General features: G+C 40.4%; 1 protein-coding gene across 3 annotated transcripts in view; it reads right to left on the bottom strand.

Annotated features, from left to right (window-relative positions):
* Nucleotides 1-18133, bottom strand: part of Map3k20 (mitogen-activated protein kinase kinase kinase 20) — a 172132-nt gene that overhangs the window by 44956 nt on the left and 109043 nt on the right. For all 3 annotated transcript variants that reach the window (XM_008855275.2, XM_008855276.3, XM_017794913.2), the window contains exons 9-11: nt 16835-16909; nt 10695-10801; nt 1742-1877 (exon numbers count right to left, since the gene is read on the bottom strand). In XM_008855275.2, coding sequence (XP_008853497.1) covers nt 1742-1877; nt 10695-10801; nt 16835-16909 — 318 coding nt within the window. The remainder of the gene's footprint in view (nt 1-1741; nt 1878-10694; nt 10802-16834; nt 16910-18133) is intronic.

Below are 18133 nucleotides of genomic sequence, written 5' to 3'. Positions count from 1 at the left end.
TTTCTTTACACAAAGTTTTCTGGAGTTAAAAGGCAAGCATATGACCTACTGAGCACTCATAGGGTTTTATTATTTATTATACAACTGTGTTCCCGGCAGCAATAATGTGTGCAAGGCAGCCCATAATTTCTTAGCAAAACTGATGGCAATAAACCAAAGCAAGGTTCTAAAGCATACTCTAATAGGCGGTTTGAAGTTTTTTCTGACAATACCACATTTAGAAGGAGTCAAGCCACGCAGTGCTTTACAGCTCAAGGTTTCAATGCACTTGAAAAGCAAAACAAAACCACCTCTCAGACTTCAGCAGATGGGCTGTAGAGACAAGGCCGCACTCACTCCTGCTCTCATCTGCCTGTGAGAAAGCCGTGTTCCTGAGTGGAACCCTGGGTGCCGCTCCAGAGTCTGCCTTGGTGGCAGCAACGCAATCTGAGCAGGAAACTTCCCTCTACCCTTCCCTAAGTGTCAAACCCACAGGGCTCATCGAGCATGGTACCTCTGTAAGATCCCATGACAGTCTTATATAAAGCAATTCAATTCTTATCTTGGGATTCCCTGGATTACCAAAGAATCTGTAACATTTAAATGCATTGTAGTCTCTTTTTTGAGGGATGGGAAAGATATCAGATTGCTTCTCCATACAAATTGGAAACGGGACAAAATATTCTGTTCTTTAGATACTGGAAAATACTTTGCAACAGGGCACTGGCTGCTTAATGGAGATTAAGATTTGTCTAGATAGGAAAGCTTTTTGAGGAACACAAAATAAAGGGCATTGAACATTTTTCTTGGTATAACTGTCAATAACTTTACTTTTAATCTATCATTGTTGGTGAATTGTTTTTCTTTTTTCTCGTCTTTTGACAGGTCTCCCTAGCCCCAGCCAATCTGGAACTCATTATATAGACCAGGCTGGCCTCAGTCTCACAGAGATCCACCTGCCTCTGCATCCTGAGTGCTGGAATTAAAGGTGTGTGCCACCACGACCAGCATTGTTTGTGATTTTAAGTGGACAAATATTGCCCATTAAAAATCCTAGAAAAATCAATTATAAGCTTATGGCTGCTTCCTAAAAATAAGTCATTTAAAATAGAGAAGAAAGTTGAAATGAAATTTAATATTTAACATATCATGTGAGTTCAAGGGTAGTATATAAAGAGCAAATCCTTAAAAAGAATTTTATGTTCCTCTAGACTTGGAAAGAAATGAAAGTCTTCCTAGTAGAGAAAACCTGGCCACCTGCCCCAAGAGAAGTCTTTGGACCATTTTACGCTGCCCATGATCATAGCACCAAATTAAGAAGGAATATTATGCTTGTCATCTATGTCAGGAGGCCAGTTCAATTTTATAAAGAAAAGGTGGTAAAGCTGACATACCCAAGATGTTCTTGGCTGCTTTGGGATTATAGTTACCGATTACTGACGGCCTCTAAGTGCAATGCTGAATAGCAGCATTTGAGCATGTATTTGGAGGGCAGAGCACAAAAATATATTAGCTTTTACTTTGTAATTCTAACACACCAAAACAAAGAGAAGGGCAGTTCTTAAGGAAGGAGCCAGAAGCAGACAGGCTTGTTCTTTGACATTTCTGGCATTTTGGTGCTTCCTAGTACTTAACTACAAATGCAGGCCTTTAAGACACAGATGCAGGGCAGGAAACTGCAGGGGTGGGGAGGAGCGTTGCCATGCTGCCATGCTCAGCCAGGTTCCTAAGTGCTTCGAGAAGCCACCGGGTAGGTACTCACCGGGGTGTTGGACTGCTCTGTGAGTTTCTGCTCCCACATCTTCAACCGTCTCTCCCGTTCCTTCAGCTCCTGCTCTTTAAAGCTGAGATCACGCTCTAGTTTCTTTAGCCTCTCAAGGGTTGCCTCAATTTCACACCTACACAGAGATAACTGATTAAGTCTCAACTCTACTGAAGGAAAATTGGGTGCTCAGTGGGTCCATAAGAATGCTAACCAGATTAAAAACTAAGGTGTAGGCTTTGAAATTGACCAGGAACTGGCCAGAGAAATAGGATTCTTTCATAGTCTTAAAAATCAGCAGGCATTTTCTAGTTGGGAAAAACAACCTAGGAGTATTTCAATAGAGCACTGAAGAGCTATTGGGGCCCACACAGCATAAGTTTGGGAGCTAATGTCCTGGGTTCGCAATTAGTAAATGCTTACAGTTAATAAAGCTTTACATCTTATAAAGTCCTGTTATATAGTATCTCATCTTAATTCCACAACAGCTCCAAAAAATAGGTACTGATCTTGTATTATGGATGAGAAAACGACACACAGGTTATGTGATTAATAGCATGTGTCAGCAAGTGACCGAGATGGCACTCGTACCCACCTAGTGGCTGAGAAATGCAAGCAATCAATTGGTTCACCTGACAGTTTCTTTGTAGAGGCAGGGATTACATGATGTCAGGGCTCTACAACATGCCTCATCTTAAGATTTACTGGTTCAGCTTGTTGAAAACAATAAAACATAGATTCATAAGCCCTTATAAGAGCTCATGAATTGTAGGCTGAGTGAAGCCTGGATGTTTCCACTATTTAATAACAAGCCCAGGTAATTTTATAGTCTGGTAAGCATATGATACCATGGGTGAGAGAAATTCTGAAATTCTTTTAAATTCTGATAATCCTTAAAGGAACTTCCTTCCCTCATTGCTGGGCCAACCATCTCACACTTGGAACACTATGCCCAGTAATAGAAACTGTTCTTTATAGAAACTGGAACTGGCAGGATGGCTCAGCACAAACTTTTCCTCCTTCAGGGCTGTCACAATGTTAATGTCTAAATTTATGCTCTGAGAACTGGAAGTTCTCCCCCTTGAGTTTTTGAAGAGCCTTTAAATGAGCCACAGTAATGAGAGATGAGAGCGGGTAGGGGGAAGTGGAGGAAGGCCAGAAAGGCACAAAGAGAAAGACTAGAAGGATAAAGGACAGGAAAGCCAAGGGATTTTAATCTCTGGTATTTCTGAAGGGACTCAGTGATTACTGCTGATTAGTGCCAACAGGTGTCACTGAGACAACCTTGAGCTACACATAGTCACAGCTGAGACCTTGATGGTGGAAAGAAGGCATAAGCCCCTAGATCTGAGTTAATGGATATATGTAACCAAACCTGCCTTTGTTTGGATTTCCAGGGAAACTCAGAGTAACTTGACATCTTATTTCAGTGCTCTAACCGATAAAAACTGAGTTGCCCAACTCAAGGGGCAGTTTGGAGGTGGGTCTGGATTTGGGTTCAAAGTTTCACTTCCTTGCTTGTCTGTAAAGTTCTTCAGCAAGAAGGCTGTGTGCTCCATCCCTTTCACTGTGGCCATGTGACAAATGTGAAGGGTCATAGCACACTCCCAAGAAAAAGCACTAAGGCAAAATCTTTCAGAATTTGACTTTGTCATAAAATTCAAATTTAATCCTTGATAGGGCAAATGTCTGTAACAGAAAGAAGGAGCCACCTTGAGCCACTGAGGGTCAGAGAGCAGCAAGGAGATCCCAGAGCTGGACACACTCAGAGGCAGGATGGCCTGGGCCCCTTGTCTGTGTGACACTTCTCAAAAGCTCATCCCAATTCTTCTGCAGGGAAACTAATCCCACTGGTGTTCTCTTTTCAATTACTGTATATTGTCAACACATTCTGTTTTACTTGTTATTAAATCCAAGGCTCATCTTCTGGCTCAGGGAGCCCACTGTGATTTTTGAGCCCTTCTGACAAACAGATTCAACATAAGCTGAAATCTGTGACATAGAAACAAATAGCAACTGGGAAGATACTCTTCCTCAACCTGTCTCAAGCCTACCTTCCCAACACTGCTCCCTCTTGCACCCCAGGATCTGAGGTTATATGGCATGAGAGAGTGACCAAAACCCAAGGACATATAAAGGCACCACTCACTTTGTTTTTAAGTGGTACACTGTTTCACATCAAATGTGTTTGTTGATACATTTATATAACCTTCCCATTCTAAAATTACAGTTAGTGAAAATCAGTTCTCTCAAACCAAATCTAACCAAGGTTAATCACAACAAGGGTCAATTTTCCCCTGGATAGGCAATGAGCTGTAATTATTTTCTTTCATCAGATTCTTACTTTGAAATCAAAGATCAATCTGCAAAAACAGCCATAAGGCATATTATATAAGTACATGTATATTAAAATTAGTGCTATGTATCACATGATTGGTGCTAATATTCAGATTGTAAAGATTACATTTTTTGGATCTCTGCTTTATTCCCAAAAGGTATGTCATAGTGACAGTATTTGGGTTACTAAGAAAAAACAACCAATAAAGTGTTTTGCTAACAGACAAAACTTCAATGGTCCATTGTAGCCCCATGGAACTCACTCATGCACACTTGCTCTAGGTTTGTTGACAGCCCTAAGGGTTAGCAACTGAAAACAGGACTAGCAGGAGGACACAGGCTCTGTCTGAATGCTGACTGCCAGTACTGCTAAGCCAACAAGGGGAGGGGCACCCAAAGATTTGATAAGCTGAGAAATGCCTGACACTCCCCTTCTCTCCTCACATAGTTTATGTAGATTTTTAGTATTCTAGTTTTACAGAGGGTTTTCATTCCTTTTCTAAAGGTAGGTATTTCATCTGGCCTATGTGGAGAAGAAGGCCATCAATTGCAAGTACCACAGCAAGCCTGGAATCACACTTCACTGTGACTCCCATTTGCTGAAAGTCTTTGGACCCTGGTGATATGATTTTTAGGCATCTGGTAAAAGTTAGGCAAAGTAACCAGTAGTATGAATATACTGTCCTTTGAAATACAGATGATCCAGAAAAACCTACATTATTTCTTTCTGACACATGGCATATTGAATGACACAGTCTTTTGGCCAGAATGATGACCTAAAATAATCATGCCCTGAAATGTGATTCTCAGCTAAAAGAAGCCCATTAAAAATTCTGCATGTTAATGGGTAGCCAGCATGACCAACGGCTGCAGTCCAGTAACAGCACAGCACCTGGCCTCATTCCTGTTCCCTCTCAGTGCTGTATGATCCCAGGCAAGTTACCCAAGCTACTTAGGCCTCAGGTTTTGCATCCGTGACATAATTAGGGTTGCTATGGCGATTAAGAAAGATAATCCGGGGCTGGAGAGATGGCTCAGCGGTTAAGAGCACTGACTGCTCTTGAAGAGGACCCAGGTTCGATTCCCAGCACCCACATGGTGGCTACGAACCATCCTTAACTCCAGTTCCAGGGGAATCCGAAGCCCTCTTCTGACCTCTGCAGCACTGCAGGACACGGGTGCACTCACATACATGCAGGCAATACACTCATACACATAAAATTAAAATAATAAATAAAATATTAAAAAAGGAAGATCATCCAAATGAAGTACAAGCATCTAGAGGAACCTAATTAACAATAACCATGCTTATTACTATAACTGATATAATTCCCTGAGTTTTTAACCAGCTGTGAGGTTTAGTTCCAACAGCTCTGCTGCCTCTCAAACTGTGGTCTTTGGCTGTGTTCCTTCAGCTCTCAAAGCAGAGGTAACAGCTCCTGAAAGAGCCCGAGAACGCCCCTGGAGTTGCTTCTCTCTTACTAATCAAGGCATTCTCCCCATTTCTTATTATCAGTTCTCTTATTTTTCATCTTGAAGTTTTTGAGTTTTTTTTATTGTTAAGATGGATTTTGCTATGTTGCCCAAGTGGGGTTTGAACTTGTGGATCCTCCTGCTTCAGCCTCTTGAGGTAGGTCCACAGGCATGTACAACTACACCTGGCTTTCACTTTGAAGTATTTTAAAAATTAAGTTAATCATTCAAATAATCTAGGTTTAATGTAGAGAAAAAGCTAGACAAGAACCACTCTTCTGTATGCTATTGACCAGTGATGCCACTGACCTGATGCTTTTCCGATGTCATGCACGTATGCATACACATTATTTAAAAAAATCATCTTTGTAGCCTGCAGCCTCCATTTGAAACTTATTTGTTGGATCTATGCAATCATGAGTGGTTTGCATCATCCTGTGTATGGAAACACCAGTTTTGAAAACCATTCTCCTTTTATCTCCCCTGGGTTTTTTGAGATAGGGTCTTCCTGTAGCACTGGAAATCACTATGTAGATCAGGCTGGCCTTAAACTCACAGAGATCCCTTGCCTCTGCCTCAGGGGTACTGGGATCAAAGGTAGGTGTCACCACACCCAGCCATTCTCCTTTTATTATAGAATTATAGAGTCCCATCTTTGGTTTTGACACTCCAAATGAGGCTGTCTGAACAAATGCACACACATTTTCCCAGATCCTTCCCATTGGTTTGCTATGGAATAAGGTTGTAGTGAAAGGACTTCTGAGACAAAGCATTTGAATCTTTTTAGGGCATCTAACTGTCCTGCAGGAAACGAACGAATGTCTCTTATCAACAATGAATGGAAAAGCCTATTTGTACTGGGTATTTTTTATAATGTGAATTTTAAAAAATCTGATAAATGAATTCTGATCCCTTGTATTTATTTGTTTGCCAAGGGAGACTGAATATTTTTCATATGCTTAATAGTCATTTGATTTCTTTTTTAATTAATTTTTTAAGTTAGCAAAGTAATGGTTTCATCATGGTATTTTCAGACATATATGTCGTTGTGTTTTGTTCTCATTCGTCCTTTCCCTACTGCCCTCCTCCATGCTCCTTACATCCCCCAGTTAGTCCCCACTTCTTCTTTCTTACCAGGTGTATTCTAGTGCCCTCTCTTTTTTCCAACCCCCTTAAGATCTCTTCTTCTTCATCATGAACCCTGTTTTAGTTTTGTAAGCTACACATAACACACATACAAAAATACACACATATAAATTTTTGTGTGTGGTATTGTATTGTGCATGGCTTACATATGTTTTTGTAGGGCTGCACATGCGTGTGTGTGTGTGTGTGTGTGTGTGTGTGTGTGTGTGTGCATGCCAGAGATCGATGACACATGTCTTCCTCAATTACTCTCCATTTAATTTTTTTGACATAGAGTCTCTCACTGAACCTGAACCTCACAGATTTGTCTAGGCTGGCCAGCCAGTGATTTCCAGGGATCTGCATGACTCTGCCTTCTAGGTGCCTATGGGGGATTATATGCACATGCCAATGAGCCTGGTGATCGTGTGTGTGTGTGTGTGTGTTCCAGTGCATCTAAGAGAAAATGTGGTATTTGTTTCAGTCTGGCTTATTTCACTTAATGATTTCCATTTCTATTCATTTTCCTGCAAATGTCATGATTTCATTTTTCTTTATGACGTGAAATTCCATCGTACCACATTTTCTTTCTCTGTTCTTCTGCCGATGGGTATCTAGGCTGGCTCCCTTTCCTGGCTATTGTGAATAGCACAGCAATAAACATGGATATGCTGATATGCTAACTTAGAGTCCTTTGGGTATATACCTGAGTGCTACAGCTGGGTTATATAGTAGTTTGACTTTTAGTTTTTTGAGGAACCTCTATATTGGTTTCCACAGTGGCCACACCAGTTTACATTTCCACCAGCCCTGAGTTCCTCTTTCCCCACATCCTTGCTAGCACTTGTCATTTGTTTACTTGATGCTAGTGCCAATTTCTTTTTGTGAAATGTATTTTCATGTCTACTTGTATGAATTTTAATTAAATTGCTGTTTTCAAGGCAGTAACTCTATCATGTCTAGAGATTCATGAAAGAACTTTTCAGAGGATTCTTGATGCCTGATTGGTTTTCAGGATAGCACTGAAACAGAATTGGCCTTTTCTACTCTCATTCTTTCATAAGAATGTAGCATTTTTCAGAGCTGTTTTTAATGACATATAAGACCATGGGCTGAATGTAGAAGAGGAATTTATTTTTAAGATTAAAAAATTTGCATGTGTATGTGTGTGTACATTCATGTTCACATGTGTGCAGGTGCCTGCAGAGGCTAGAATAGGGTGTTGGACCCCTTAGTGCTGGAGTTACAGGCAAGCGTGAGCAGCCTGATGTGGGTGCTGGGAACCAAACTCCAGTCCTCTGGAAGAGCAGCAAGAGCTCTTAACCAGTGAGCCATCTCTCCAGCCCCATGAATTACTGTTTTCAAAATGAATTGATAAATATGCTAAAATATTTTCACAGTTCTATTGTTAATATAATTATTATCAGAAATGATTCATTTAAACAAAAGTTCTTTGCAGTTCTCAGTAATTTTTGTTTTTTTTTTTTAGACAAGAGTCTTGTTGTGTAGCTCTGACTGGCCTGGAACTTGCTATGCAGACCAAGCTGGCCTCAAACTCAGAGATATCTACTTGTCACTGCCTCCTGAGTGCTAGGATTAAAGGCATGTGCCACCACACCCAGCCTATCCTCAGTAATTTTTTTTTTTTTTTGGTCTTTTTGAGACAGGGTCTCCCTGTAGCCCCAGCTGTCCTGGAACTCACTATGTAGACCAGGCTAGACTTGAACTCACAGAGATCCACCTGCCTCTGCCTCCCGAGTGCTGGGATTAAAGGCGTGCACCATCACACTTGACTAATCCTCAGTAATTTTAAGAGTGAAACAGAGGGGCTGTAAAGATGGCTCAGTGGGTAAAAGTGCTTGCTGTGCACGCGTAAGACCCTGAGTTTGGATCCCAGCACCCAGATTACAAACTGGGCAAGACAGTGCTTTTTCTGTTATCCCAGTGCTGTCTGTGAGGAACAGAGACAGGAAATCCTGGGGCTTGCTGGTGGCAGCCTATCTCCAGGTACAATAACCCTGTCTTAAAGAAATATAGTAGAAAGTGATAGTACAGGACACCTGGCATCTTCTTTCCGTTTAGTACACAGGTACATGTACTTGCACACACATGCATTCCCTTCCTCCTCAAAGAGTGAAAAGGAGTTCCAAGCCCCGAACAATTGAGAAGTGCTGAAAAAATTTGTAACTTGATGCCATTTCTCCTGTAAACTTATTTACAATGGGCATTATTTTGGGCCATATGGAAATTTCCATTTTTTTTTTGTAGAAAACTTACTAACTTTGCTTTGTTTTCTTTATTGGATTACTTTAAAAGTCCTACCTCAAGCACACTGATACTCACAGTATTAAAATCCTACTAATTCATGTCATCCCCCACTTCTCTGTCATACTTGTCAGAACCGTACTCGAGTAGTTATCTGTCCACTCATATTTAGCAGTTTAGCCTTGCATGATTCTGAAGCTCCTGCTGGAGAGTGCCACCTGTCTGAGGACAGTTGTGCTCATCACTGCAGCCCAGCACCAGCCTCTCCTGCAGCAGCAGCAGATCAAGGAATAAGCGAGCAGAAGAAGCACTCTGTCACGGCAAACATGTCAGGTTACACATTATCCTGTACAAGAGCACAGTGTCTTTTTTATTTACTACCAGCATAATGGATGTCGTCTTCCTTCCTTCTCCAGGTACTTACTAATTGCTGCTGGATGATGCGGAGACAGTGATGCACAAAAGAGCTGTCTGCTCCTTCAACACTTCAGCTATGAGACACATTAACATAGTGAACCGGAGGCTCAAGTATAACTGACCTGGCTTGGAGGCAGGGGATGCTCCTTGCAGATGTGTGCTAGCTCAACTGCTGCCTGAATGGCCAGGGGGAGCTGGGGGGAGGGGTTTTAAGGGGGATGTGCAGTTGAAACAGGATGGCTGTAAACAGAGGAGACTGCATCACAGGGGCTTGAGTGAGGGAAAAATGTACAAGAACTGAAAGCCAGAAGTTCAGGGACAGAACTGATAACTCTTAAAATGAGGCTGGATAGTGGGTCTTCTGAATCTTAAGCATTTCTTTCTTTGCCTGAAGAGCCCACATATGGATTTTAAAGGGGTGTGTGGATCTGATTACATGTGTATTGATCTGCTGCTGTAGGAAACAATATTACTCCAATGTTTTGTTAGTTATTTTAGTCCAGAAAAAAAACCTCTTGTATCTAGACTATAACTCATGGTTAATTCTGTATTGTTGGGTGAAAATTCATGAAACTCACTGGTCCTAGATAGCTACTTCAGAGGAACGAAAACAAACAAGGTAAAACACCAATGAAACAGAAACCTAAGGAGTCAAGGATCCAGTGACTCTCAAATGGCCTGCAGTACTCACTTGGCATCAGCAGATGGCGTAGGGCGTCACGTTACTGCCATGGTTATTGGGAGCAGAGATGAAGTTACTTCAAATCTCTGCTGAGTCAGGGGAGGAACAGTGTCTTGCTCCAAACATGCTATTTATATTCCCTGCATCATGTGACTGGTCTAAGAGTTTCATCTTGGGTTTACTTTTTCTACTCACACAATACAACTCTCTTGTTACTGAGTTTGTTTTTACTAAGATTTTTAACATCCAAAGTTTTCTTTTCAAAGTATTTTCATTGTTTCCCTACACCTTGGACTAGCAGATACAGTGCTCTGCAAATTACAAGGCTAGCATGGCAGTTATTTTTTTATTGGACGGAGGCCAAAGTTTCATAAAACAGAATTGGTACAGAGAAAAGTCTAGAAATGCCCTTTTGTTTCAGAAGATAGGATTCCAAATACTCTTTCCACATACTTAGACATATGCTTAGGCAACAAGTGAAAAGAAGCTGTTGCCTTCATATGAATGCAGGACTAAAATTCCTGAGGGTTTTATTTTTTCCTTCTGAGCTGTGCTCAGGACTGTGATCAAAGTATCAGTGTCTGATTCTCTTCACTGAATCTATGGAAGGAATCTATGGAAGGGCTGTCTAAGCCAGGGGCGGGGACTACCCACCTCCATTCTGCCTTGTTGTGCAAGAACGAGTTACACTGGTCAGGAAGGTTCGTGTCGTTTGACATGGACTCCAGAATTGAAATGATCTGCTTGAATGATGGCCGTTTCTGAAGAGGAGAGAAAAGTAACCACTGTGAGGACTTAAGAATGGAGTTATAGCCAGGCATAATGGTACATGCCTTTCATCCCAGCAGAGGCAGGCAGATCTCTGTGAGTTCCAGGCCAGCCTGGTCTACAGTGAGTTCCAGGCCAGCTGGGGCAACAGAAAGACCCTGGCTCAAAAAGACCAAAACAAAACAAACAAACAAACAAAAAAAAACCCCAAAAGAAACGAGTTATTTAAGAGAAAAATGTAGAAACCAGAGCACAGAAGCTTAACCCCAAACCAACAGAACACAACAGTGTTCTGACTTAGTTATTTCATAACCATCAGATAACACAGGTTTAGGGAACCATATTCTTATTTTCAATTAATTATTCATAAGGATAGGCTTCTTGATTTTCTTTACCATATGGCTTGGGGGTGGGATAATTAGGAATAATTAGTATTTTTTTTTGTAGGTAAGGAGAGCACTAATTCCCTCTGTGAGGTATGATTAAGGACTTCTATAAGGAAAACCTTAGGTCATTTAAAAATTTACCTGTATGACAGAGCTAGTAAAACCTTAATAGTAGGTTATAGACTTTAAGCATTCTGGTATATCTCAACACAATGTTTTCAACTTGTCTGATATCTGAAAATGTTTTTATAAAATGTTGAGGTAGGGGGAGAATTAATCAACCTACTGGAACTAATAAAATTTCTCAAATCAGTTGGGCAGAAAATGAAACAGTTTTAAGGCCATAATAACTTCATTACTCTCAAGGTCTATCCCCCACTAACTGGCTTTGGTGCTGGGACCCTACAAAGCGCTGTTAAGTGGACACCGAGAACTCAGTGCTAAGGCTTGTTCTTTAACAAGTGCTGTCTATGCCCATGTTTTTAGACTTCAGCCAAGGCTGAGACAAAAGGTTAAAACAAAAACAGAGAAAGATAATAAAAGGATGATGCACATTCTCTCCTCATCATGCCTCATAATTATACCATTTCAGAACAAATTACAGTTCCAGCAATTAAAACACGCATTTTAATTTAGGAGCACAAAACAAGAAGGAGCTATGTTGAGGTGGCTCGCTCTGGGGACTTGAGTGCTTCTGACATTATTAAAGCCAACGCTTCCATAGCTCAGAAATATAAAACTAGGATATTTATTGAGTTCTGCTACTACTGCTCTGCTTTAAGGGCCTGCATAAAAGTGTATGCGTGTAAAATGCACTGTACATATGTGTGTAAGAAGGCAGATCTAGTCAAATGTTACTAATGAACAAAGGGAAATGATTTTAAGTAGGAAACACAAAAACTGCCTTCTCTAACCTTGTCCATTTTCATTTCCTCGACCAAGTGGCAGGTCTCAAATGAAAAAAGCTGTAATTGTTTGCACATGAATTAATTACAAAATAAATGCATAATTTTCATTTTGAAAGGAAAAGGAGCCAATGAATAATAATAATAATTATTATTATTATTATTATTATTATTTTGAGGCAGGGTCTCATGCATTCTGGACTGCCTTGAACTCTATGTAGCTGACGATGATTAACTTTTGATCTTCCTGCTGCCCTCTCGAGTGTTGGGATTATAGGCATGTGCACCATGCTTAGTTTATACAGTGCTGGGTATTGAACCCAGGGCCTTGTGTACGCTAGGTATGCACTCTGCCAACTACACTACATCCCTAGCCCAGCTAATAAACTTTTAAAGAACATAATTCTTCTCTATATTTAATTATTTTTTAAAATAAGGTAAGACTTTTGTAATCAGATAACAAGCATCTCTCCCCACCCCCCAAAAGACCCCTTGGTGCCTTTATAGTTAGACTCTACTCTCAGAAATTATTAAGATGAGCATTGATAAAGCAGCCATACTGGGCACAGTGGCATATTTCTGTAGTCTCAGCTACTGGGGAGGCTGAGGCAGGAGGGTTGTTTTGTTCAGACAAGCCTGAACAAAATAATGAGACACCCCATGCCCCAACAACAACGTAGAATTTTGCAGGGATGTTTTTGGGTATTCTGGTTACAGAGAGTGCCATTAAACTAAGATCTATGGATGCTTCTCTGAGGGGCTATATTTCTTTGGAGCATTATGTAGAGATTGCTTATCTTTAAAAAAAAATCACACCTTGGACCATTAAGCATCTCCATATCTCATTTCTCTTTTTAAACTTCACATCTTTTATCACAAAATGGTATGATACCAATTGCCATCAATTCATGACTTGATCTATTCCTTTTCCTTATCTAGAAATGTCATTTTAAGAGTTAAACCAAGAGGGCGGGGCTGGAGGCATGCAGATTTGTTTGTCTCAATTTTGTAGCCTGAGCTGGTATGGAACTCACTATGTAGACTGGGCTGATCTCAAACTCACAGAGATTCACCTGCCTTTGCCTCCTGAATTGCTGGGTTAAATGCATGTGACCTGTGGGCACATAGTTTTTTGGGGAAAAAAGAAAACAAACTTAAACTGATACTCATCTTTTATTTTTATATATTTTGAGAAGGGTCTTGAATAACTCAGTCTGGCCTTGGACTTACTATGTAGTAGAGGATGAGCTTGAACTTCTGATTCTCTGCCTCCTGAAAGCTAGGATTATAGAAATGAATCACCACTTGGTTTATGCAGGGCTGGGGTCTGAACCCAGGGTTTCTTGCATACTAGGTGAGTACCCTACCAATTAGGCTACATCTCCAGTCACAATAATTGAGCATTTGGTATACGCCGCTAGAATGCCCTGCCATTTACCCAATGCTGGTTTTCTCTCCTGTACTTCTCCCTTCCTTACTGCCAAAGAATACCAGTCCTCCATGGAAGCTGAATATTTTACTCTAAGTGTTAATACTGTAAAGTCTAGGGACTAAAAAGGGAAAGCAGATATTTTAACTATCACTCTTCATGTAGGAAATCAGATATTTTAACCATCACTCTTCATATATGCATAGAACTGGCAGCTGCTTCTGACCAGAGAGAATGAACATGCTCCTCAGGAAACTGGCCGTGGTATGGTTCTGTATCTACTTACTACTGATGCAATGTGCTACAGGGACATGCATATATTCCCTCATAGAACCTGCAACCTATTTAGTAAGAAAAGATCTCACAATACAAGGCAGGGCAGTAACCCAGTCTGTGGTTTGGAAAAGGTTTCTGAGTTTGGACAAGGATTAACAGAGTAACCAGGGATGGCTCCATGAAGTATTCCAGGAGAAAGAGCAGGCTCAGAATGAACTGTGTGTGCTGTGTCTGGAGGTCCGCAGTGAGTGATGGGAATGGAAGCCGCAGCCGGCTGTATAATCAAACCAAATGCTAAGTCCCTGGAGTAGTTCTATCAGAATAAAATGATATGAACTTAGAGACAAAAAACAATTTTAAACTTTCTTTGTAATTGGCTGAAACACAAGATTCTTTTAGTCCTTAACAGGGTCAGCATACTACATGTGAAAGACATGCCAATTTCATGCCTTTCACTCTGGGCTTAGCTTGCTTGTTGCATAATGTGTTTATATTATCATTTAATCAATGTACTGCAAGTATTAGGATTCTTAGGATTTTAATTCTTAGGATTTTAATTAATATTTTCAATTAAGAAATTAAATCATATTGAAATATAATTATAATTCTAGACATGTAGTTGCATTACTATAAATCAATGTAAATAATTTGGGGTAAAATCTCTAAGTATCAGAGAAAGGAACACTACAAAATCACTATGTATTTATAAATTATGCAACTTACAAACTTTAAAAAATATTTTTTAATTTATTTTTATGCATATGATTGTTTTGCCTGCATGTATATTAAGTGCCCCAGTGTCATGCGATGCCTGCGGAGGTCAGAAGAGGGCGTCAAATCCCCTGGAACTGAAGTTATTAGGTTGTTAGCTGCTTATGTGGGTTCTGGGATTTGAACCTGGGTCATCTGCAAGAGCAGCCAGTGCTCCTAACTGCTGAGCCATCTCTTCAGTCCCTTCCAAAATGTTTTAAAACAAGCTTATAAACATTTCCCTACAGCTTATTAGTTGTGAAGTGCACAATTCTTTTAATGTTTAAAACTTCTACATTCTACAAAAATTACTCACTAAAAATAAGAGGGTAAACAGTGATAGAGGCAGACCATTCAATCCTATGCTACTACTAAGTCTCGCAGTTCTAAACAAGTCACATTCTTTTTTTGGGGGGGGTCTTTTTGAGACAGGGTCTCCCTGTAGTGGGGCTGGCTTGGAACTCCTTATGTAGACCAGGCTGGCCTTGAACTCACAGAGATCCACCTGCCTCTGCCTCCCAAGGGCTGGGATCTAAGGCGAAACCCACCACGCCCGGCAATAAGTCACATTCTTTAATAAAAACAATACTAAGTACATATAAGATTTGACTTGAAAAGAGGCTGAAGTTAAGTCTGAAGAATTCAAGTGAAAGCAAAGGTTGAGGCTGCTGGACACCAGGACAAAGGCAGAATACGCATAGCTGAGGAGGCTCAACTGTCTTTCCAGCCAGGAAAGCAGGAGCACGTGGGGCGGAGGATTCCCAGCACAAGCCGGTGCTGCAGCACTGCTGTGCTTTGGCCTCAGTGCAGGACGATGTGTTGGGAAATACTCTGCATGAATCAACATGAGCTCTGTGCTACACCAGTGCGGGCCACATGCCCAGTTTGTTTTAAGCCATTCTTGCTGGAGATGCATCTTACACAAGAACAGCCTCTATGCTGTCATCATTCTTTTTTCTTGGGGCTCAGACTGGAAATGGTAGAAATTAAGTTAGAATTTTAGAATTCTACATTTTTTCAAAAAATTTTAGGTCTTTATTTCAAAGAGCAGAGTACCTCTACTGCCATTAAAAACTAGACAAATGTGAATTTCCAACTTTCCTTTCTTTCCTGAATATAATTGCTCAATTTTTCTACTGTTTAATCTGTTAGGCACTTTTTTTTTTTTTTTCGGCCTTTTTGAGACAGGGTCTCCCTGTAGCCCCAGCTGTCCTGGAACTCACTGTGTAGACGGGGCTGGCCTTGAATGTTAGACACTTTTTAAAAAACTTAACCTTTGTTTAGCACTCAGGAGGCAGAGGCAGGCGGATCTGTGGAACTGAGGCCAGCCTGGTCTACAAAATAAGTTCTGGGGCTGTAGGAAGACCCTGTCTCAAAAAGATACACACAAAAATTTTTAACCTTTGATTATGAAAAGTCCAATTTTTTTTTTATATATATGGTCTGTGACTAAGCTTCAAAAATATCACTGCCAATTGTGTTTAATCTGTACTGCCATTCATTTCCCTTCACTTTATTTTGGAGTAAATCTAAGCCTAGTCTGTCATTTTAACAGCAAATATTTCCATATGTATGCAAGAATATTCTTGTAACTGATCTTCCAGGGAAATGAAATGGGCTATTCATGTTCAAATATGATCAACCCAAGAAAGCCTTGGTTTGGAGTTTCTCCAACTCCACTGTGACAGCACAGAAACATCCCTGGAGCTGGCCAGGAGAGCGTTCAAAGATCCTCTAGAAGTACTGCTTTTGCCTGCTCCTTGGTTAGTAAAGACAACACGGAGAAGAGGTTCAGAGCAAGGAGTCAGCCACATTGTCAGGGTTCACAGCCAGCCACACCCGTACTAGTTGTGTGGTCTTGACTCAGTACTTCACTTGTGTGTGCCTAGGTTCTCCACCTGGGAGAATGAGTGCATGCTTGTGTCCAAGAGACACAGGAATAATGAGCTAGCATAACATGCTTGTGGCAGTGCCTCACATTCAGTAAGTGTGCATCAGGTTTTTATAACATAAAAGTACAATGGTCACTATTAAAAGTAAAAGAACAAAATTGTTTTTAGTGAGTCAAGAATGCCAATGAGTGCTGTAAAAAAAAGTCAATAAAGTCTCTTGATATAGAGGTGAAGATAAGGAGATGCCAACTCGGGTCCATAGCAGTCAGCGTGGGGTTTACAGGGTTGGCAGTCCACTTGGGCTGTGGAATGCTTTTTGCTATCCCAAGTTTTAAAAGCTCAAAAACAAACAGGAACTTTCAGAAGTTTGAACAATAAATAAATATACCTTGGCATCAGCTTCCCAACACTGATGTAATAATTCAGCAAAACTTCTTGGGCAACTGCTTGGAATGGTTAGTCTCTACAACACAGAAGAAAAACAAAGAAAAGACAGATTTACTCACTAAGACAAGTAAAAACCACTTGAAGGGCCATAAAAGTTCATTTAGGAGCATAAACAAGACATGAAATTTAAAGATCTCATGGATTATATGGCAGGGGAGAATTTACATTCAGATTCAGTTTGTAATATCAAATCTCTATAAAGATTCATACTTCTCTTTCATATGAAAATAAGAGTAGATGGCGAGGTCAAATTCAGCATGACAAATGCAACAAAACACAACTCAAGTCAAAAGGAAAGTACAGTAGGTGAGGGGCAAGTTGGAATGTAACACCACATTCTAAATAAAAAATTTGTTACTATGTTTTTATAGGAATCTTAGGATTTCTGCATATAGACCAGGTAACTAGGAAACCAGTTTAGTTTGGGTAATGGGTATGAAACTCTGGAAACATCTTCAGCACAGATCACAGAGATAATTTTAAAGAACTCTGCATTCTCTTATCAGTAAGTGTGACATTCAGATCATATTATGACTTTACTCTGGTCACACCCCTATAATGTAATGGACATGATATAAAATAAATTAGCTTGTGAGGATCAATCCTAGTCTAACATTCTATGGCCATGGTTCTCATAGAACATGCCATGCCCCTATCCTGAGGAGGAATTTTTATTTTAAAGACTTAAGGGGCCAGGCTGTAACTCAGTGACAGGGCAACAGAATAGCCTAGCATATGTGAGGCACTGAGTTTGGTCCTCAGCACTATAAAAATAAATGATGGGTAGATATCCTTCAGGATACCACAAAGCCCTACATGATTAAGAACTCTGCTGCAATCCACCAACTCTCAAATGTTCTGTGCACATTTTTTTAAGCAAAGTAAACACATAAAGAGGTTAATAATTTTCTTGACTTAGAAACTGAGTTACAAATAAACATAAAATATTTTTAAAGTTTCAAAACACATTGAATTTTCCAAGAATGCAAATACCACATAAAATAAATCAGAGGCACACTGATTTTGGCATTATTCAAAACTTAACCATTTCTGAGGGCTGTCACCATCGACTGCTGATCTCAGAACAGAGTCATTAACTTGACCTACCTCTACCAGGCTTCATCTGCAGCTGCTCAGTGCTGTTTATGCACAAATGCAAGCACCTAAACTGCATCATCACCCCATCTAGCATGGTCATGCCTGAGCATATGTACACTGCAGTATATTAATCTGTTTAGGC

The sequence above is a fragment of the Nannospalax galili genome, unplaced genomic scaffold (genome assembly GCF_000622305.1).
Source record: "Nannospalax galili isolate Female #2095 unplaced genomic scaffold, S.galili_v1.0 scaffold346, whole genome shotgun sequence".
In the NCBI taxonomy this organism is placed as follows: Eukaryota; Metazoa; Chordata; class Mammalia; order Rodentia; family Spalacidae; genus Nannospalax; species Nannospalax galili.
This window is presented reverse-complemented; position numbering and strand designations above follow the sequence as displayed.